General features: G+C 41.1%; 1 protein-coding gene across 1 annotated transcript in view; it reads right to left on the bottom strand.

Moving 5' to 3' along the window:
* Positions 1–22,161, bottom strand: part of TBC1D9 (TBC1 domain family member 9) — a 45,638-nt gene extending 23,477 nt beyond the window's left edge. The window contains exons 1-5 of the mRNA XM_033059920.2: positions 21,967–22,161; positions 8,623–8,733; positions 4,030–4,148; positions 2,134–2,362; positions 919–1,180 (exon numbers count right to left, since the gene is read on the bottom strand). Coding sequence (XP_032915811.1) covers positions 919–1,180; positions 2,134–2,362; positions 4,030–4,148; positions 8,623–8,733; positions 21,967–22,093 — 848 coding nt within the window. The 5' untranslated portion in view covers positions 22,094–22,161. The remainder of the gene's footprint in view (positions 1–918; positions 1,181–2,133; positions 2,363–4,029; positions 4,149–8,622; positions 8,734–21,966) is intronic.
* Between the last annotated feature and the right edge of the window lie 2,224 nt (positions 22,162–24,385).

Below are 24,385 nucleotides of genomic sequence, written 5' to 3' on the forward strand. Positions count from 1 at the left end.
GTTTAAAAAAAAGTCTGCTATGAATGACTCAGACATTCATCCTTACTTCTCAGAGAGGAAAGACTGAGTGAGCTTTTCATATTCAGCCCTACTTTCTGAGAATATATACAGTGATTCTTTTTTTTTGCTAATAGTAATAAAAAAATGCTTCTCTGAGGTTTATTTATTCACATTATGGAATCCTTAAGGTCAGAGTTTTTAAAGATTTCCAGACTTAGTCTTGATAATGCATTCAGTGCAAAACACTCACAGTAAGGACAAACAGAAGTGATATAATGCATGTTAGATGTCACTAAGTAATGAGAATTATAAACAAGCACTGGCTATAATTCTGTAGGGCACACTAACACGAACAACATATAAAGAAAAAATGAAAGAGAAACTAACAAGCTAACAAGTATGATATAAAAGAAGAAGAAATATTTTTCCAGATAACTTTTCATCCCTTAGAATTTTATTTCAATTTTTGTACTGCTGTTAGCGAAACTATATTCTATATAGAATTAATAATCTGGAGTAATTTCTCTATTCCAGTGATAAGACCAAGGATGAATGCTAGACACAATTCTGAACAACACATTCATTACTTCATTACCTTCCCCTACTGACATAAAATGGCTTTACAACAGATACCAAAATGTGGCCAGTCAGGATATCCACTGAAGAGCTTCTGAACAAATGAGCATTTGGCTGAAGTAAGTTTATTTTTGCAACTTGTTCCTATTCAAACATATTTCCTATTTCAACAAGATACCAAGTAATTATATTTAAATAATTATTCACATTTTACCACTGCCGGAATCAATCATTCCTTTTGGAGTAACAGTAAATGGCTGCAACATTAGAAAACATTTGGACAAAATCCTGCAAGTAAAAGGACTGAGGAGGAACAAATGAGTAAGAATCAGGGCTACCTACCGTTTTAGAGCAGATACTTTTTTGGGGGATTTCTTTTTCAGTTTGGGTAATGACCTGTCTTGTTCAAATCCTTCATTGTCCAAAAGCTGTCGCATAGCTATATTGGCAAGCTGTTCCATGAGTTTAAATGTCTCACTGATATTAAGGAATACTGAGAAGAAATGTTCACTTGACCTTGTGCTCACTTTGATCATATCAGGGAAGAGCAGTGTAGCATTCTTCTCCAGCTGAGTGATATCAACCCAACGGATAACTAACTTTGCTGAACAAAACAAACAAACAAAAAAACAAGATTCAGTACACAAACAAGCATATTCAGGAGCTTTTAGCTTCCTCTTCCTATAAAATGCATTCAGCTGACTTTTTCTTGCATCTTGAAAAGTTGGGAGCACAGCATAAATAGACCAGGTTTGTACAAACAAACCACTATCACCTGACAAACAGCAGATAAAAGAGTTTAAATATCATTTACTTTATTTACAGAACACCATACAAGCATTACAAAGCTAGGTGAGCTAACATGACTCATCACTGTCACTGCACTTGCTCAGACTCTGATGTCCTCTTTTCCTATGGAAGCAAAGCATCACAGCCTAAGCACATCAGACAGGCTTGTGTTATTTTTATACAGTAAGAAGTTTCAAATATTACAGGCATGACAGAACCTGTGATGTCCTTAAAGCAGGGACTCAATCCCAGGACAGATCCACTGCCCAAAACCAAATACTGCTGAATTGTTCACCTCCAGCATGCTTTGAATTAACTCCCTGTAGAGCAGACTGGTTGCATCCACACTATGCAGCTCTTTATTCTGGGGCTCCTCTGAAACCTTTCTGATGTTCTGGTGTTGTACAAATGTAGATGTGTCATTTAAGGTTGCAAAGTCTGCACAGTAGTACTTGAGGATTGTGTAAGAGCAGAAGAGAAAGCCAGAACTGGCGTGATCTTGTCCCTATTCCATTTTGGGCATAGCTCCCGAGGTGAACCATGTCCCTAGACAATGCCAAGTACTGTTTTACAGAGAACTACTTTGAGAAAGACCAAACAAACAAAGGAACAAGCACACAGTTCAGCAGTGTGACAAATCAGGGAATTGCTCCCTGCTTCTCTTTCCCTCAGCAGTATCTTTGTACCCTGAATGATCAGCACATGAAAAGTAACAAGCTACAGGATACATTTTTAGATGCACAAATTACCATTCCACTGAAAACTTACCTTCTCTGCCCATGAGAAAAGAGTAAAAGCAAAGGTGATTAATGCTGAGATACACCCAGCCCTGACGGGGAACCTTCCCCTTCCAGTAACTGCAGGAGTAGTAGTTCACTAATTTCTCTTCTTCTGGCATCCCAAACAGCTTGTGAAATTTCACTATGGCTTCCTTGAATTTTTCTGTGTCGTCATCCTCTTTGATGCCATTGATTTTGTTGTACTCAGCAATGATGCCCTGGTAGGGAATGAAAAAAGGACACATCCTGTTAGTGGCCATGGGCTATCAGATATCCTGATTCCCATTGCTGTCCAGGCCACAGGTCACAACAGTTATTGCAATGCCAAGGAAGTCTTTCACTGAGCTCTTATTGTTCTGCTCACTCTTTGGCTTATGTAGCTATTTACTTTATTCTGATGAATAAAAGTTTTGACCTTACCTCCTACCATGCCTAAAAAGCCACCAAACTTGCCAGTACCTTGTTTTAAATTAACCATCCTAACTCAAATACTGTTAACAGCCCTGTGAAGCACCTATTATCTGCAGTATTTTCTTCTTCCTTCACGGGGAGACAGACACAGGATTTCACATGAAATTTTTCTTAAGGGAAGGAAAAAAATAAAAGGGAGAAAAGGAACTGTTGTTCTTTAGGGAAAATTTTAACTTACTTCTATGACCCCTCTTATTGGACCTTGAGCATAGAAGAGCAAAAGGGGGAGGTGGGGGAAGAAGAATAAAAAAAAGAAATCTTCAATTAGATTAACTAATAGGATGGACAAAAAATTCCCACTTTCAGGTGCAGATGACCTTCATGAAACTTGAAGAGGCAACAGGTGAAAAGACGGTTTTGGATATTTTTAAAAAGATGGTTTTGGACATTTTTAAAGACTATGGTTCCTTCTGTTCCATACTGAAGCTCTGTTTTATTTGCTTATTTTCCCAATCTACTTTGCAATCATCTCTATTATCTTTTATATCAAAGTTATACAATTTTTGTCTTTTTTGTGACTTTTTGCCTTCAACTTGCTCCATATTTACTTGAAGAGCAGAGTATAAGACAGAGAACCATTGTTCATATTTAGTATTCATCCAACTCTAAGAAATAACAATTTCCTCAAGGATTACATTTCAAAACACAGATGTCTTCACATATAAAGTATTTCCATGACCATCTATAGCCCTCATACCTCATACACTGGGAAAACAAAAGCAACTGTGGGATTCATAAGACAGCTGACTCATTATATGAAATGTTAAAAGAGGAATGAGACAAAGGCAATACTTTGAACACACACCAGTAAAGAGAGTAATTTTGCTTACAATCTTTGAACAAAGTATTTATTTTTAGATAATTCTTAGCATGAAAAAAGTACTTTTCACCAGTACAGCTATTATTTGTCCTATAAAGAGAGAAAGAAATTCTGAGAAAACCAACACTCCCACTTCTCAGCAAGCAACCAAATCAATGAACCAGCAACCCTTAACACCTATATGAAGTGTAAATGCCAGTACTACAGGATTTAACTATGCAGAAGAGGGGGAGGAGACAGTATGAGTGCATTATAAAGAAATTTAAATTAAGCCTTGCAATGGAAAAACAGTTGCACAGACAACTGTCAAAGTTTAAGACAGTCAACAGTGCAATTAATTTTAGAAGTTACAATGCCTTAAGCCCTGCCTATATAATTATATGAGGTTTTTTTAAATAAAATCACACTGCTGTAAGCCACATGCACTATTCCAGTTTCCCTGATTTTTACACACATGCTGCTACTCAGCATCTGGCATTCCTTCAAAAAGGCAGAGCAGCTTGGGGACTACCAGCTCCAATTTGTTTCAAATTCACATCAGTTTTCCTCCCACAGTCATATTTATCGTTAACAACATTTATAGTAATACATTACCTGTATTTTTCCTCTGACAAATGTATTTATGTCATTCTCATTTTCAAAGATTGAAAGAGTTTGCAACAAATTCTGTTCCAGCCATTCCCAGTGTTCAGTGATTTCCTTCCTTGAGCAACCTATATAAAAAAAAAACCCAAACAAACAAACCAAAAGTCACAAAAATAAATAATTCACCAATGTCAATGCTGCTTTAATCATAAACAAAAATCTCTAAGAAAACTTGCCAGTAAGTGGAGATGCAATATTTCACTAGATGCTGTCCTTCTGGAAATTCCAAAATTTACTCTCATTTTATTGAATTTAACAACTCTAATGAAGGCAACAGAATGCAACATTCTGTGCAACTTCCAGGGGAATGTCATAATTCTGGCTGTAGTACAGATACATAAATCATGTGGCAGAACAGCCTACATATGTAATCAATATTTCAGAACCACAAATGATCACCACTGCTGCTTCTCCTTAAAACTACTGGATGCAACCAGAACTTTCTAGAACTCAGGAGGTGGTCTGAACAGTATTTTCTTTCTTGTGGCTTTAACAGAGCTGTAACAAGCAACGATGAAATGCATGAGCTATGTATAAAAAACTAAACTGTCATGAGAAAAATTGCTTAGCTCATAAGAGCAGTGACAAGCACTGCAGACACACTTCATGATGAACTATTTCTTTCTGCTTTGTGGCCCATCAATTATTTTTCATCTCTTCTTCTGAAACTGCTTTGGCTGATTATTCTCAGCTAGTAACAATTCATCTCTTTTCTTGCCCAGTGCTTTTTGTCTCCATTATCTCACTATTTACTCTCCCAGTGTCCCCAACAGCAGGTCACACAATCAGCCCAAAACCTACACCCCAGTTCTCAACAATTCATCATCACAGGCCAGGTCTTGCTCTTTTGCTTTGTTCACTCAGGATTAAAATACACATTATGCAAAGTTTTACACTACAGGTTATTTTATCTCTGTTGCTGGAAAGTTTTTGCCTATCTTAGCATATTAAAAGTATTCATCATTTTCCCATCATTGGCCTCTTAGGTAAATTAGGCAATAACTGTGACTCTCAGGGGAAGGGGAAGAAACCAAATTACAGTTAAAACACTGCACTTCAACTTCCAGAGCCCTCAAGATGGGCAGGAAATAAAAATGGTTACAACATAGCAACTTGCATAAAATTGCATATAACTACCATTACCACAAAAACCCAGTCCTATACCTGAAAAACACACAAAGCCACTGTAAAAATGATTAATTTTATAAGTGGAAAAGGATCCAAAAAAGTTGTTCATTTCCACTATTTTTGCCTTACACTGAGCTCTAGCACACTGGGGGTGACACTGGCATGGGACACAGCAGGGCTACTACAATATTGAAAGGCTGATGGTGTACAACATTTTACATTCCCAGAGCATCAACTGTTCTTGAAAAGCAACTAAATAACAATTCTCCTACATAACCCAATAAACAGAACTCTAAGCTGGGACACCTTTAACCCAACACTGCACTGGAGAAAGGGCTGTTAACAAGACTTCTCTCCAGAGATGTAAGGTTTAAGATTCACCAGCCAGAATCCTCACATGCCCTAGATCAGTAGAGTTAATATCCAAGAAAATTCACATCCAAATCTGTCTAAATAGTCGTTTTATAGCAGACAAACCCCCCCGGATTACTTTCACCCTCTTGTACCAAGCAAGACCAAATGTCATAAATCATGAAACAGTCACATTTCGAGTCACTCTGTACAGCTACTTAATGAAGATGGAGATGATTTCTTTATTGGAGGCACAGAAAAAGAAAAATTTCTGTAAAAATAAGAGATTACAAGTACCAAATAACCAGCAGTCTACCCTTAGGGAGGGACAATGCAGGACAAATCAGAGTTGCATAGCTAAATGCAGCCAAAGCCCTTAGAAACCTGTATAATTTTAACAACCCTTGATCAGTTCAGAAGGAATTGCTTTAGTTGCAAATTCATAAAATAACCACAGTACAGAGCCTTAGGGAACACTGGGCTGCTCAGTTTCAAGGTTGCACAGATAAATTATTTGCTCTCTAAAATTTTACATCCCTGTAAGATCCACACTATTCCCCTCAAGTGACAAGACTAAGCTAAAGAAGTCTTTTAAATTTAACCAAGACAACTAAGCCATCAACCAGGTATTAGGAGACCAAAAATTCAAGAAACACTCCAAAAAATGGAATCACAGATATATACATTAACTACATTAGCAACTTCAATTATGGTTAAGATTAATAATTGAACAGCATGCTTATTAATACTAGCTTGAATGCAGAGTACTGTACTTCTACATAAAATCCACAATATCTTTCCCAGAAGAAAAACAAAATTCTCACAGTTCAGCAGCACCACAAATTTCTACATGTATGGTACATTTATTTATTCTGGGGTCATAACTCATAACTCTGCCTTCCATTTTATGCCCCTCCATACCTTGAGGACACACTGTAGGTATAAAATTACAGTCATTATCTATAGGTGTTATGCAAAAAAAATCTGAAGAGAAGTCACATTTCCAAAGTCTTTAAAATAACTTCTGAATACATGCACAGTATAAGGGTGTTTGGACAAACACTATTTTGTTAGAAGCTTTGTGATATGCTATTTTCTTTGAAAGAGAGTCTGCAAATAGGAAGGAAACTTGTGTTCTCAGCTGCCCCCTTTCAAGTTTATGGGATGGAGGTGGTTACTAATTGCTGTGCACTGACATCTGGATGAAAATAAATAAACAGACAGACAAGTACTTGCACTGTTCTTTCTCTTCTGAGATCCATGGAAAGCTGACGTGAATTACTTATGGTCACAGCAGAGAAGATGACAGAAGAAAGCACACTGTTAAATGCAGATATGGGAACAACTTTCATAATACTGACAACTTTGTTAATATCTAGTTTTAGTATTAGCTATCACTGAAGGAAAATTCTGTTATGTGAATTTTAAAATCTTCAGAGGGTTGGTACTAACAGGTAGAGAGGGGAAAAAAAGGTTGTTTGAAATGATGTCTTCTTTCAGGTCTGATACCATCAAAAATAGTAAGAAATACTTGTGGCAATAAGACCTATTAGCAAAACCTTCTGTTAGATTCAGGAGGCACAGCTTTGATATTCTTTTTGCCAGACACAGAAATCATAAGCTCCTAAGAAAAGAGCCTGGTTTGAACTAAAATTATTAAATCCACAGCAAACTTTTGTCTGCTCTTCCTTCTTTTCCCTTCCCAAGCGGGCATTTGTCTGCTGGAAAAGTCATCCAAATAATCTAAATGTCAAATTTCCTTGGGAGAATGGGCACTAATGAAGTGGAACAGATAGCTGAAAAGAAGCCTATAGCATCATTAACCAGTATTTCTGAATGTCAGGCAACAGTGGGGGTGCTGGAGGTTACCAGGCCATTAAAGAGATGATAGGCATGTATGCACTTCTCATTTGTTCTCTCTTCTCAATTCTCTTCCAAATTAGCAGAGTTTTGGCTGTTGCCAAGAACTTTGCTGCCAGTGAAACTTTTGAGCAGGAGGAGCTGCACTGAAAAGTTTCCATTTGCTAAGACTGAAAAGCAATGCTATCAAACCAATGATCTGACCTGACAAGCTTGGCCCATCAAAGCTAAATGATCTGGATCTTCTGCACTTAACTCCAGACACTGCTTTCAGAGACAGTAGACAAAACCAGAGACTAACTCCATTCTGTTTTATGCTACTTGCAATAGGCACTCACCATAGAAATAAACATTTAATACAGGATCTGATACATGCAAAAATTCTATTTAATGTACAAAAATATCAATTGTTTTCACTACTATAACAACAAAAGGAGCAGTCTTACTGCTAGATCTGTCCAAGCTGAAGCATTAAAGACCAAAACTGTCAAAAGTTGTTGCATCTATGCAAGTACATACACTTCAGTAGTAAACTTTAACCTAGCTACCATCTTGCTGAAATCTAAGTACATCATATTTAGAAAGACCACACAGTCTGAAGTAAACATCCAGGGGGCAGGGCATCCCTGGGATCTAGATGGTATTTATCCTGGAGGAGACAGGAAATGTCTCACTGAGAAATGTCTCACTCAGTGTTCACATGAGTGCTGGGGCTGCACTTTCTTCCTGGTTACCATTGCAAGGGAAGCCAGGTGCCCTGCCTGGGTAACTGGGGTGCTGTAATCCAAGCACTCCTCCCACCATCCTCTCCAGAGACATCCCATCACCCAGGAATGCTGCACTTCAGAAGTGCTGTAGGAGTGAGCCCTGGGCATGGAGAAGAGCATGTAAGAAGGAGGAATGGATACTGTTGTTCTGGGAGCACCTTTGGGAGAAGAAAAGTGGGAAAACAGATGTTTTCTGATTTCATCCAGTCACTGTGCGTAACACACCCCCCCCCCCCCCCCCCCATGCTGGCATTTAAGATCTGACTATCAGAAACTCTGGTGCCACTGAATTTTCCCACTACAGCAGGTTTACATCCTGACCCATTTATTTGTCCTGAGCTGACTGGGCTCATCAGGAAGGATGCTCTCTCACTATGTTATGTGACACAGTACCCAGGAAGAATAAAAATCCACAAGTCAGTGCATTTGTCCTTACCACAGGCAATGGTCCAGTAGACCAAGGAGTCTGGTGCTTGGTAGAGGATTCGATATGGTGCCACTCTGGCACTGGAGTCCAGCACAACATCAAGAGTACCCACAAGGAGACCTATGGAAGAGGAAATTCTGATAAACACAGAGTGATGGAAAATTCAACATCCCACAGGACAGGGCTCTGCAGCCCCACTCCATTTCACCCTCCACAGCAAAATGCAGATCTACATATTCATCATCATGCTTGTTGTCTCACGTTGTAAAGAGGAAGAGTGATTTAACAGGGAAACATTTTCAGCTTAAAGAAGACTTCAACTCTGTAATGCACATCAATGCTAGCATAAAGACAGGCAAATCAAAGCAAAGCAGAAGGTAGTTGTGTTATAAAATCATGTTTAAAAGTTATTTAGTTCTTTCTTGTGCTTCATATACTGTTGGAGACCTGAGCAGTAGAAAACCCTCCTCCAACACCAACAAGAAATCCCAGACAGTACATCCTATAAGGGTTCAAAACTTGAATGTCAGCTAGGTAAAACTAAAGACTTCCAGCAAAAATAGTTGTGCTACTTAACAGTCTGATTATTTAGGGTAGGAAGGATCAAAATGCCTTAAGAGTCAAGCTGTTTTTCAGATAAAAGGATACTGAGGAAAGACAAAGCCATACTGTTTTCCAGAAGTAGCTTTGAAAATTCTTTGCTACTAAGAGAGCCACCAAAAGTTGCATACCAAAAGGTACTAATAATTCCTAACTATATTTCCACAAATTCTAGATCCTATTTTTATAATAAACTACAGATAAAACAAAACTCTGTGCAAGAAGGACCTATTTATTTTTAAACTATGTAAAAGTTTTCCCCCTTTTCATCTCCACAAAGAATTTTCATCTCCCCTGCAGAGATCTCAGACTTAAATTTTCATGTTGAAGTTCTCAGCTAATTCTTTCAATTGTTTTTTTAAAAAACTGAAATATATAACAGCAAATGGAGGAACTTTCAGAGATTTTTTTGGTGAAAATATTTATCAGGGTAGAAATCAGGTTCTTTTTTTTAACAGCTGAAATAAACTGCATGCACAAACACATTTGAAAACTCTCCTGTCAAAAGTTCTCTTCTCCTTTCAAGTCTCTTGTGTTCATCTTTTACTGTCATAGTTTTATTAGTTCCTCATTTTGCTCTGCAGTAACTGGTATACACAATTTTGCTTCCCTTGCTGTTCCTCTTTCAGATTTGTGCTGTGCATCATAAAGATATAAAAGCAGTACCCTTTTCCCATCTCAGTAGATCCCTCAAATCTGAACTGAAACTAAGAAATACCCCACCTATCAGTGATTTTGTGTTTCCCCCATTCTATCTCTTATTTGTATTTTGTTTTATACACATCTTCTCATGATTGACCACAATCTCCTTCTGCTCAATGAAAAACATGCACCACTTAATCCAAGAATTCTGCAACACATGAGAAACAAGTCTGGGTACAACACGAAGCCATTAGTAAGGTGAGCTACAAAGTTATCTGACAATCACAGGATACAAACACGAAATATGAATGTAAAATATCCCAATGTACATTAGCCTGACTAGCTTTAGGCTTTAGTTGCCCCTCATCTCTCACACATTTTGATTTCTGATAAGCTGCCTCTGAACAATGCTCCACCAGCTCTTCTAGATACACCCTGGCTCCTTTCAAACTCAGGAAATGAAGCGGGTTAAAATGTACCTTTAATTTTTTTTTCTCTCCATCTGAGCTTCACAAATGCAGTAAGGCCCTGGCCCAGAAAGCACATGTCACTTAACCAAGGGCAAAATCCTAAAACATGCAAAGCTGCCAGTGCTGCTCAACTGGAGTGGGGAGCAAGCCAGACATTGCACTCTGTTCATCATCTGGGCTTGCTGCAAATACAGCAGGAATCTTTTCTTTGTGCTTTTCAGCTTCACATGACTACTGACAGTAATAAATATGCAATAGGCATGATGTAATATCTAAATAAAGTTGTATGCTGGCCAAATGCAATCTTCTCTGAGATACAGAAACACTGTTCATTCCCTGTATTCTTTACAAATACAATCGTTTCTTTCCTCCTGCTGTATTTCCAAATTCACTGGGAGGTGGGTGGTCCTGCCAAATGATTTTGCCCCTAGTTCCTGGAGCGCTGTAAAAGATGGGATGAGCAGGTAAGAGCAGGAAGTCAGACCAAACCTACTGACTTGTACAGCAACATGAGCTTCAAAGGAAATTCCCATCCTACCTTCCTCCTCCCTGGATAAGGCAGACAGCAGAGGAACATCCCCCTGTGCCACCAAACACTGCAAGACACAGCAATGTACTTAAGGAATGTGGAGAGCACTATGAAAAAAAACCACAACAAAAGGGAGAAGCCAGTAGAGACTGAAACAATAGATGGGAGGTAGGAAAGGAAAAGAAAACAGAATACTTTCCAATGGTGCTGTAAGTAGGAGTTGGTCAGGGGCTTTTCAGTAAAGAGGTTGAAAAAATAACCATGTACTCAGGTTAAAGAAAGAAAATTGACAGAATTCCAGAAGATCACATGGAAATTCAAATCTGAGCTTCCCAAGATAATTGCAACTGACAGTTTATCAGTAACATTTTACTTGTATCATGCAATGGCTGCTTTGACAGATGATATATGTGATGTTTAAAAAAAAAGTGTGTGTTTTTATAACAGGAAAACTCGTGCAATCATGCAGCTGAGCCTGCTTGCTCTCTTTCATGAACTGCTCTTTTTTGTGTTGTTAGGTCAGTAATGGTTGGTTTGGGTTTGGGTATTTGTTGTTTGGTTGGGAGTTTTTTTGCAATGCAGACATGTGATGCAACCAGAACGAAACCACAGCAGTTCATCCTGATAATCTGTTTGAAGATTTTCCACATGAAGTAGAAATGAAAATTTTAAAAAAAGAATTTTAATACTGTTCATTAGTTCATTAATTCTTCATGCAGCAAGTACCTTTTCAGACACGATTAAGTAACTGAGTTTCTATAGAAACAGAACAGGCAACAAAGAATCATATTCCTTAGATTAGACTGGCCCTTGGGCAAGAGCCAGTGAATTACCCAGGCATCAAATCACATGACTATACCGACTGCAAATCGTTTCCCATTATTTCATCAGGTTTCTGTCTGCATAATGAAACAAGGGGAAAAATTTCCCATGTAAGAATACTTGTGGAAGCAGGAGTTTTTCAGAAGAGAAGGTTTAAAGCACACTGTAATTCACAGGATTAGTATCTGACTAGTTGACGGGAGCCCCAATCCTGAAGGCACTCAAGCATGAGTGACCATTTATGTACAAACAGTCCCATCACACACACGTGCCAAATTTCTACAGCAACCATACCTACACATGGGGCAGGAGGCGAAAAGGGAGGCATAATGCCTTGTTTTAAAGGCATTTAATAAATTTTATTAAAGTCAGGTTCCTCTTTTGCAAACTTGAATTCTAAAGTGAAAATTGACCAGTATTCTCTTTCTTTTCTGTAAAACATAGGCATTAGCAGAGGAAAAATAATGACAAGTAATATGTGGAACTAGGGAATACAAAGCCACAATTGGCTGAGGGCCTGGGCGATTGCTCTTGCATCTTGTTACTGGAAGGACACACAATGCACTAGGGGGAATTACTGGAAAAGGTGTACAGTTACCCCATGCACTTTGTGCTGAAGGAAGAAATCACACTACATTTTACTTATCTGACCACATTCAGGGCTGGCTCACATTTAGTCACAAGCTGGAGGGAGAGCCTATAACCCCCGCAGAAAGTACAGATTAGTATATTTTATTCATTAATTAATGATGTGCTCTTCTTGTATCCTTACAGCAGCAACCAATTTTCAACCTGGTTGTTTTGCTAGAAGGGATTGTGAACACATGAAGCCTGACCTCCCCCTTCACAAATTATTCCTATCTCACCAAAGGGTATTTTTCAGAAAGCTAGGTCATCTTGGTTTGAAAACTAAGCCAACAGCTTCAGCCAGTTGAGATTCTTCCAGGTACCACTGCAGTCCTTGCTCCTTGGAGGCCATTATTCCAGATGGCTTATAGTCCAGACTGATTACAAACCAGCCACAAACAGTAATGAAATCAAGCCATGACCTGTAGAATCAACCTGGTACATTTTCAGCACACCTCAGAGCACACAGACTCAAACACCTGTCCTAAGTCACAACATCTGTGACTGTTTGGATATCCATGGTACAGATTTTTGCTGCAGGAATATTTCTCTCTCTTTCTTTTCTTTCATAATAATTTGCAAGTGTCTTTGTAAAATACCAATTACTGGTGTTTTTAAAGGAAAAGTAAATTTGTGCACTATACACATGAATAAACTCTTTATTAGCAAAGGTTTTTCTTATGAGAAACCCTAACACAAAAAGCCATGTTTTCATTTAGAAACACAAAGACTGAGTAGTCTTTATCACCCTTCTACAGTCCCCCTCACAGCAGTATTATATTTGAGAGCTTTTGTGTTTTACCTGCTCAAAGTAAATTGGATTACATATTCAAGAGTGAGGATCTGGATTAGCTATTACCTCTAGTGCACCTTATTAAAACACTGAAAAGGCAATGAATTATAATAAATAATGACACTTCAAAGCTTTAGAATCACCAGCAGCCATGGCTTTGCTGCACAGCAAGCACCAAAAAGCTTGGGAGGGAATCAGACAGTGATGCTTCCCAGTCATCTCCAGCCTCAGAGCAGAGGTGCTTTCAGCACACACCAGGGACCTGTGACACATCCATTCTCCAGTGACACAGGCAACTTGTGTCACACCTTGCCTGCAGCTGAAGGAGGTCACCCTGCAGCTGGTGCCACCAACTGCAGTGCCCTCCCTAACCCCAGTTTGCCAGAGTGCAAACATGTGTTACTCACATGGCTCCTGGGGGAAAAGCCCTGTCTCATCCCTCCAGGCTGACATGAATCCATATCTCAAAACACCTTTTGTTAGAAGAGGTTTAGCTAAAAATGTCTAAACGAAGAGCACACACGTTTTTATAACACAGAGTAAATGCAAAATAATACCCTGCAAAAGAGCTGAGATGTAACCCAGGTCAGACTGTGACTCTTGGAGTCAAGCTCATGAGCTATCACTGCCTGATGGATGTCAGCAGCTAATTGTGCAGGAGCTCAACACCACAACCAGGAAAACCTGGAATGTCACATGTCACTAGCAAGAACTTTTCCAAACAGGCACTGTGACATTCCAACACTGAACCAAAACCATATTTCTTAAAAAGTCCTGAGTCTTTAAAGCCCACTGATGACTCCTCTTTCCACTAAAGTAAGATGGACACATAATGAGCTCTGGCTGTAAACCTGAAACACCCACAGCATCTATTTAGATTGTAGATGTCAGCTGATTTTCAAGAAAGCTTCAATCAATAGGGTTGATTTAAGTCATATTTACACCCTGAGCATTCAGTTTTATATTGATTTAATGGACAATGAATAAACTCTTCCCAAAGTTTAAGTGCTGCTTCCTGAGCTATAAAAACAATAGCATGTAGCTAAAGCATACAGCACAAGGTATTGTTTTTCACAGTCATGAGAATGAATCCTCACTCCTCCATTCTTTCTCAGGGCAGTTTATGTGATTAGCTCTCTCATTTGTTATTACAGAATGAGATCATCCCATTACTTGTCTGTCAAAACTCAACCTAGAGCAACAACCTGAACTCCAGGTAATACTACACACAAATCCTTTTAAAAGGGAGGGTCAATTCTACCTGATTTAATTTCACAGGAAAGCCTATATAAATTAAAATATTATAGCCCACACAAAAATAATTGAGTGTTAAACTTCCAATACTGGCAATAATACCCACAAAAGTATATACCCTCTTCACTGAACACTGCCCTTAAAACTTTATGAAGGGTTACACTTTTTAAATAGGTGTTAATTCACATAAATGAAGGTTAAATGACCTCTAAAGACTTAATTCCTAACTGTCTTCTGATGTGGCTTATATGGGCACAATATTTTCACTTGCACAGGAGTTTTCAAACACTTTCAGTGAAACTGATTTTGAGGCAGAATTGTCACTCTACTGACATTTAGTAAGAAAAGCAGCAAAACCAGCATTTACTTTGTCTTCAGGCTGATGAACACAAACGAGAGAAGACTGAAAAACTAACCACTAATATTTAAAGAAAAAGCTTGGGAGGGGCCAATGCGGTATCTGGTTTGATTACCAAGGGATAAAGCAGCAATAAACAATAAAGCTTTCATCTGCCCTTCAAGTTTAACAATTGTGATTGAATCAGATTATCTTCCAAATATGTTAATTTTAAAGGGATTATCTGTACTTGTTAGGGTGTCCAAACAACTCATGACCATCCCTGTAAAAAATCTGTATCTTAACTTGAACCTAAATCTGGTTGGGTTATATTTTCAGCTTTTACAACATCTTGTAACTTTTGCTAAGCTGAAGCTCACAGAAAGAGATGAGCACTGACAGGACATGCCACAGTTACAAGTATGTGAAGTTTACAACACAGAGAAAACTGATATTTAGACAAAAACCCAAACAACTTAACTCACACTACTGAAAAAGATAAATTTTATACTACATATCAATCACACCAGACTACACGAAATTATGGAGAAACAGTGAGAAAAATACAGATTAAGTTACCAAATGCCTTCTTAGGAAAACCATAAACAAGTATCACAGACCAAAACAGCAGAGAAGTCACTGAACTTCACTCACAACTCATTATTTTTAAGTATCCCATTCTGTCAGAGTAGCATAAACAAATTTAAAAGATTTCATCCAACAGGAGATGTTAAATCTGTATCTGCACCAAGATAAGATTCAGATAAACTGTGTAAGATGAAAGAACAAATCAAGTAAGTATGAGCAAATTAAGAAAAAAGAAACACCAACAAAACAGAAAAAAACCTCCAAACCTAAGAAAAATTACTGTGAACTGAATCTAGTCAATGAAATTGAGTGAGGACTGAAGTGGGCACAGTAAACTCAGCTTGAACTCAGGAGGAACAGCCCTGAAGCATGGTGAAATAGAAACTAAATCTGAAAAGAAGCAACAGCTTCAGAAAAAAGAGAATTTTAAATTCTCACAGTTCTGACTGAATACCTACAGACAGATCAGATTGCAACAAGCTATCAGAGGAGGCACCTTACCAGGGAAATGAACAATGCTGAACAGAAGATCCCAATAACTCTGGCTGATAAAATACTGGAAAAAGCAGAGGGGAAGAACAAGACAGACTATGAGGAAAGAACAGTAAAATCCAAAACATTAAAAATACACTAGATGAAACCAACATTACTGCTGTGATAGAAATTCAAACAGTCCCATCTGGAAACAAGGAAAAAAAAATCACAGATCCATCATAGAAAATACAACCTTTACTTTGGAAAGAAAACAAATGAAAAGATTAGGAAGAAGTCCTCTAGAACCTAAGATCACCTAAGCACCAGATTTAAGTCAAAATGCAAATGTAATTTCTGAATATCAACACTGATCAGACAACAGAAGTATGATTAGTGGTCAATGAGATAAAGGAAGATTTCAGTCAAATGCTCACAGTTCTTTATACACATTGCATCATCATACTTGAGCAAAATCAATGGCAGAGACATCTCCTGTCTGTTACAGGAAAAGCCATATGAAGTGTGATACTGTGAAGGATAAAAACAAGCAGATGCTGCCTACACCAAATATTTACAAGAAGAAATACTGTATGAGAATACACCGCGTTCAAATAAAGTTCCAAAGGCATTTGAGTATATGCTACCATACTTCATGGAATTCTGCAGGAATCTAATTGAAACTATCAGGGCCCAAACCTCTGTGAAATACAATATATTCTTACAAGGATGCATAACTGGACAGTGGAGTGATGGAAATATGGAAATTGATGTGAAGAAGTGCTACTTGTTCTGCACCTTTCAGTGTGGGACCAAAGAACAATAACAAAACCCCTGTAAGCAATACAAACTCTGGTCTAACACAGAAAATGAGCACCTAGGCCGAGACACTGATTGCTCACTGTCTTGTGATCCTGTGCAACATTTCCAACAGGGCTTCCTACAGAGATCTCAGCAGAAACAGCAGGCCACCCTGGACACCCAGGTGTCAAACAGGAACATTATTTCAAAGGCAAAAATGGCAAAAGGCAGCTCAGGTCAGTGTGGATGGGCCACACTACTCAGTGTGGGAGATAAAGTATTCAAGGAAAGTCTTTGACCAAGAAACACTAGAGGAGAGAAGGCAAAGCTACACCCAGCAACATCTCAGGCACTGTGTCTTCAGAGCCAACACTGCCCAGCTGCAAGAGCTGGAGATGGAGAAAAGCATTAGGCAGGAAGGGAGGAACTGGGAAAAGCAACTGGGAATTCAACAGAAAGGCTGAGTCAATCTGGGGAATCAAACACCAATTCAGCCCTAGACATCTGCATGCTCCTTGAAGTGGAAATGCACTGGTGTGAAGAAGTAAACACACCCACAGCAGATCCTAAGGAGCAGCTCAGAGCATCAGAGCAGATCTGGTGTACTGACACATGAAAGCAGAGCAGAAGAGACCAGCTTCCAATCTGTGTGCCAAAACAATCGTGGAAAGCTGATGGACAGACAGGCTGCCATTCCCCACCCGTTATGCTAATTCCATCCATTTTGATAAACACTGCGTTTCAAGTATCAGAAAGCACACTCTTTCTACTCAAGTCTGACAAGCAAAATTCCAACTGCTTGAATCAACAAGGGCAGAAAGTGTCAAGTTTGTTAAAACATGGAGCCCACTTTGTTCAGACAGATGATCAACTGGCCAAAAGCTTTTCTAAATCTTAAGCATAAAAAGGTTTTCAAGCAATCTCTTCTTCCTCAACTGTCTGAACTGAGAGGCTGTGAGTAAGACAGAATCTTAGCTCCAAATGTGAAATACTAATTATGTTGTCCAGCAAGGCTGCAGGAAAGCCTTTCAAGTTAGAACACTGTCATGGTATTAAAAATTACATTAGATCTGACATTGATATGTCACATCAGCCAGTTGAGCTCAGAATCTTCTCCTTTTCGCCTTTCCAATGTGGAAATTAAATGACAACTCCTTTTGTAAAAATATCTGGGGAGAAGTAGTATTTCATCAGATCCTTTTTTCACCAGAAGTCAGCAAATTTCCATCTGCTCTCTTCTGCTTAAACATTTGAATCATTCTTGGCAACACTGCATGGACTTACAACTCCTACAGCATCTCTCACACAGGCACTGCCCCAGCTGTAAGTATATATACCCTAATTGCAAAATAATCCACTTCTAAAAAGAGTTCTTGCTGAGAACAACTTAATTCCCTTGGGATTCAAAGATCTCACAATGACATTTCAAACAAAGTCACTTAGAATTTCATCTCTGCTTCACACACACAAATGTACACAGGTAAAAGGAGCACAGGAGGCACCAGCTAATTGTACCCCAGCCTCAGTTCCTGTAAGCTCCAAGTGAACACATTGCTCTGTCATCCACTACCAGGTACAACAATTCCTTACTATAATGTCTTGAAGCAGAAGAGTTTGGCAAACATTCTCACAGTATAGCAGAAAGCAGTTAAGAGACATATTTAAAACCTATTTGTTGCAGCTGAATGCAAGATACACTTAATAACATGAGCATTTGAGTTGTTATAAAGTTTATTACATGTTCAAGATCTTCACATCCATAAAAGTAATGCTGTCATAAAGGGCACAGTGGCCAAATTTTGGTAGAGATTTGGCTTCATGTTCTGTCCAAATGCCTCTGCTACAGCTGATGCAGGCTGCTGTGGAAATAAATACACCACATTCCTCTGGAGAAGGAATTATTTCATACAGCCCAAACTACCAGGCTGCCCAGGGAAGCAAGAAGAATATGAGGAAAGAAAAACACTTTTTTCCCTGCTGGTGAACAAAAGGAAGATGAAACACCTGACCAAGGGTCACACAGAAGCCAAACATGGGTATGGCATTATGTGCAAGGCATGAAACAATTTAATTACAGAGAAAGCTCATCAACCATCAAATACTTTTAAAGCAGAAAAGAACATTTTTTGGTCTTGTCCTGGAAGATTAATGCAGTGATGCAAGATAATGTGAGTTTGCAGAACAGCTATGAAAATCCAATCTAAAATCCAATTTACACTCTTTTCTATTTTCCTCTTGTTAAAAAGGAAAATAAAACCCAAACAACCCTTCAATTAAGGCATGCTTTCAAATAAAAGTCCCACTGATGTGAACAGTAGTGACATTGATACAATAATTTTAACTAGTCCAGACCCTAATTCAGAATTAAAATGGATCCACACGGCTTATTAGAAAAGCTGTATCTCTGAAGTAAACTATACCACATCTAATAGATCTAATACACCTTGATAGCAGAGATTACTTCTGAGGATTCACTAATTAGCACTGCCCTAATGCATTAAAAGATCATCATCATTCTCCTAACTTGCTGCAATACAATACAGTGCAGAAAATGTCTCCAATGCCCAAATATTTAAATTAGAGTTTCTCTGTTCAACTGCTACATAAACCAAGGCCAAGAGGAGAGAACCAGTGGAGAAAGGGTGGATTTTCCACCCCTTCCCCCAAAGTGACTGATACTCCTTTTCCTGCAAAGTATTGGGAGGATCCAGGAGAACAGATCCCTCGAGTACAGCACCAACATAAACCAACAAGAAGCACTTTCACCCACCCCAAGGCTGCTTGGCTTTAGGCTGAGACAGGCCAAAAGGAGTTTGCCATGATCACAGAGGCACAGAAGGGCATTGCACTTAACCCTGATCAGTTTGCTGATGACAAACCTAGACTGGAAGGCAATGCCAGAGAATCAATGCTCCTCATTGTCTAGCCACTGCTTAAGTTACAGGGTGAAGCCATCCAACCCACAGTCTCATCAGTCTGAAAGTCAATTCTCATCCTACAATTCAAGACAAATGACTTCAAGAATCAATAATGAGGGAGAATAAGTCAGCAAAAGTTAGATCACAAAAAAGAAAAGAAAAAAAGGACAGCTGTATTTACATCCTCTCTCGCAAATATGAACTGAGATTATCCCCAGCACAGTTAAAAATCTTGTATACAGTATTTCTAGTCGACTTCAAGGACACAGACATATAAGTTGGTTTCCCATAGAGGAACAAGGCCAAATTTTATACCATATCCATGGGTGGTTAACTTCTTAGATTATATCTGAGCAAATTTCATCACTATGTCACTACAGAAAGGGTAATTAAGGAGGAAAAAAACCAACCCACCACACCAAAAATTCTTCTTTCCCCTATTTATTTTTGGCCAGGTAACCTCCACCTCACAAGATCAGTATCATCTAGAGAACTTCCAAAGGGTCATCCTAAATGTTAGGATTACTACAAATTATGTACCCTGTTTACCATGCCAGCAGATTTATTCTTTAGTTCAGGACCAGTTAGATCCCTCAATACCTTGCTTTTAACCAGTCTTTCCTACCTAGAACAATCCACTGGCTTTCTCCACCTTCCTGGTCCCTCAACTGGTAGATGACAGCTGTTAAAAGAACCAGCAGAAAATTCCAGTATTTCCATGAAAGAAAAACCAAAAAATCCCCCTAAGTTCCACTTATTACTGTGCCTGTCACATTGGGAATGGCTTGGAGATTACATCCATCCCTCCCTTCCTTCCACCTTTTGTTGATCAGTGTCACAAACCCTTGCCATTTTAGCACATGGTCTGGTAAGTTCTCATACATTCTTTTAAATACTGACAGCTCTAATAAATTAATTAATTACAGGGGTTTGATTAGTTCTGGTTTTGGTAATGTACTGAAAAAAGCTACAACTTTTTACCAGCCCTTTTCTGTACAAACAAACAAACAAACAGACTTGTTGCTACTACCTCAATGCCACAGCAGCTGCAATTCCAAGGAAAGCACAGCCACTAGTAAGGGCTACTTGGAAAGCACATTTCAAAATATGTGGAGAATTTCACCTTCTCAATAATACTCACTATACAGACTTCATTCACAATATTTACATTCCAAAAGGCAGGGGGGATAATGCACAAACAACTATTTCTGTATTCTGAACTTCTACCAAATGCTGCAGGCTTATCTGGCCTCCACAGGAAAAAAAAAAAAAAAAAAAAAAAAAAAAGGAGTGCATATTTTATGAATCCTACTTCCATTCAAGGACAAAATCTTCCATCTGTAAAGTGGTATCACCAATCAGACTATTGCAAGAAGACTTAGGTATGCATACATGCACTGTGCAAACAGGTTGAAGAACAGAATCCTAAACTCTCAACCTGTTTCCCCAATAACTGAGAAAGGACTGGAAAATTGATGGCTACCTAAAACCACCTCTAAATAAAAGATAACAAAGCCAGAAGGGGAGAAGAATGCCTTGTCAGACCTTGAGAGGCCAGGGGGTAATCCATGAAAGGAGAGCTTGAGAAGAATTTTTCAGTAAGCAGAGCAGGGGTGAACTTTTGAGGCAAAACACGTTTTTGATGGATTTGTCAATCCTTCAAAAGATTATTTAAAAAACTGAGACATCTACAGCCAGTGTGGTGCGGCTGCTGATCACTTCCCACACAAGAACGAGGCAGTTTATCAACACACAACACTGACTGAAGATCTCAGCAGTCTACACGAAAACACACTTCACAGCAGTGCCTCAGTTTAGATTATGAACTGTTTACAAGTCCGTAGAGCACTGAAGGGCTGAAGAAACACTTAATCTCACAGTAAACACGAGCAGGACCTTGAACCAAACACAGATGCAGCCCGTATGTTTATTCTGCTGAGCCTGAAGTACTGGATGTCATGGTAGCGCATAAAGAAGGAAGCACAGGGTTCAGGAGAACGAGCTGGATTATTCTGTACCAATTCAAGAAGTACCAGTGGGAACATCATAGGGTTCTGTATCTCCAACCTCATATAAATATATACAAGAAAGGGTGGAGACCTCGACGAATGTATATTAAGTATTATTACGACCTAGATGAGAATGACCCAAACCTCTACAAAAGCCTCTCCAGCTGCCAGCCGGAAACAAAGCATTCAGGGAACACACTTCACAAGGACATGCGGAGAAGCCGAAGCGATTCTGTTCTCTTAGTAAACCTCTGAATTACACCACTGTCTTATTTTATTAGGGAAAGCGTGCTGAACAATTCTCAGCAAGAAAATCCTCCCGGAACCTGGGGCGGTCCCACCCTGCCGGTGCGGAGCCATCGCTCACCGCCGCTCTCCCTCCCACCTAACCCGCGTGGGAACCGCGGCGCATCCCGGCGGGGATGGGATCGGGAGCGGCCCCGCAGGGACCCCGGGAGCCGCCAGGGCCCCGCCCGGCCCGGCCCCGCTCACCTGCCAGCCCCCCGCCGCCGCCATCACCGCCGTGCCCCTTCCTCCTCTGCAGGATGAAGTAGGGGTTGGCCCGCTCCGTCACCCACAGCGCGTTGGCCAGCAGCACCTCCTCGGGGTTCACCCACATGCTCCCGGCGCGGACGGCAGCAGGCCCGGCGGGCTGGGGGCTGCCTCAGGCGCGCTCCGCCCGCCACCATGCCCGGACGGCGCAGCCCCGCGGGCAGCGGCGGGCAGCGGGCGGAGGCAGCAGCCGCATGGCCCCGCCGCCTACCCGCGCTCCGCCGGGCGCCGAGGGGCGGCTGCTGCGGCCCGGGGCGGCGGCGGCTCCCGCCGCAGCGCTGACATCAACGCCGGCCCTGCCCGGCCCGGCCCCTCCGCGCCGCCGCTCGCACAAAGCCCGCGGGACGGCCGCGCGCCCGCGCCGTGCGCGCCCCCGATCGCTCCTCCCGCCCCGCGCGGAGCGCGCCGCGCGCCCCCGCACCTGAGCGCGGGCACGGCACGGGCACAGCACGGCACGGGCACAGAACGGGCATGGGCACAGAACGGGCACGGCACGGCACAGAACGCGCACTGAACGGGCACGCCCGGCATCGCTGCGCAGGGACACTGCGGACACAGCCGCGGCTGCAGAGCCCGGCAGCGCTCGGGGTATCGGGGCACCACGGGCTGGACCCGAACCGGCAATGCGCGCTCGCACCCCAGAGAGAAAAACGTGTCCTGGGCTGCGGGCAGCAGAATAAGGAGGGGATGCTGCCCCTCTGCTCAGCATCCAGAGCACTGCGGGCAGCAGAATGAGGGGATGCTGCCCCTTTCTTCTGCATCCAGAGCTCTGTGGGCAGCAGTGCAAGGAGGGGATGCTGCCCCTTTCTTCTGCATCCAGAGCACTTTGGGCAGTAGATGGAGGAGGGGATGCTGTCCCTCTGCTCAGCATCCAGAGCACTGCGGGCAGCAGAATGAGGGGATGCTGTCCCTCTGCTCTGCATCCAGAGCACTGTGGGCAGCAGTGCAAGGAGGGGATGCTGCCCCTCTGCTCAGGCGAGACCCCGCCCGAAGTGCTGCATTCAGCTTTGCAGCCCCCAGCCTCCCCTGCAGACAGCCTGAGAGAGTTTTGGTTGCTCATCCCGGAGAAGAGAAGGCTCGGGGTGATCTTACAGCACCTTTGAATACCTAAATGGGCTACAAGAGAAGTAGAGAGAGATTTTTTGATAGGACAAGGAGTGATGGCTTCAAACTGCAGGAGGGTAAATATAGATCAGGTACCAGGAAGAAATTCATCAGAAGGAGGGTGGCGAGGCAATGGATGGTGGGCACAGGTTGTTGCCCAGAGAAGCTGTGGATGCCTCATCCCTTAAAAGCATTCAAGGCCAGTTTGGGATGATGCTGGGCTAGTGGGAGGTGTTCCTGCCCATGGCAGGGGGTTGGAAGGAGATGATCTTTAACTCTTCTGAGATTCCCCTTTTAACTGCCTGCCCTGAAAGATTTACCCTTTTCATCATGTGGCTCAGGGAATTTTGTAAAATTGTGTGTTAAAAGGAAGAGCAGGCTCTGGTCTCAAGCAGAAGGAAGCCATCACCAGAGGAGGTGACACTACCCCTTTTCTGTGCCTGTTCTTGCCATGCCCCACACCGTGGCTGAAGTTCAACCCTGCTGCTGAAGCCCACCTTGTGCCCACTGCTGAAGGTGGGGGTAATTTTTGATCACCTGAACAGCCCTCGAATGAAGCATACTCAAAGGGAACACCAGTGTGTGAGATAACACATTTTCTACCCTTGAAGCTCTGAATGCTATTTGGTTTCCATGTTGTCAGGAAAGGACTGGACACACTGACCTCCCTTTAAATGTAAAACTGTTACTTTCCATTCAGATATGTATTTTTGTTTTATTAAAATATGTTGATAAGGCTAAATCAAGCCCCAAGGACAGCATAAAGCCACGTTCTGGGCACAAACTTCTCATGCAGGCTGTACTTTGTAGCAGAGTCCAGCCTGTGATCAACTGGTGCTGGCATGGAGTTGGTACCCAGGGTCCCTCATGTGAAGACAAGCACGGTGCTGGCAGAAATGACTCCTCATCTGAGGCAGCAGTCATGGGGGTGTTATTGTCTAGATAAAAAGCTCAGGAGGGGAAGGTGACTGTCCCTGATCTGAGCCAGTTCTGCTCTCATTTTCACTGGATGTTCATCTTCATCCTGTAGCAAACTGACCAAAGCCCCAGACCCTGTCTCCCTGTACTGCTGGGGTTAAGGAGAGAGTGGTTGGGGAGAAAAGGTGTTTTTTAAGGGCTTATTTTACTTCTCATTATCCTTCTGTTAGTAATAAATTCACTTTGTACCTCCGAGCTGAGCCTGTTTTGCCCTTGGAGTGTTTTCTCCCAGTCCTTATCTCAGCTCATGAACCCCTCATTATTTTTTTAATCTCCT

Source organism: Catharus ustulatus, chromosome 5 (assembly GCF_009819885.2).
Source record: "Catharus ustulatus isolate bCatUst1 chromosome 5, bCatUst1.pri.v2, whole genome shotgun sequence".
NCBI classification, from domain to species: Eukaryota; Metazoa; Chordata; class Aves; order Passeriformes; family Turdidae; genus Catharus; species Catharus ustulatus.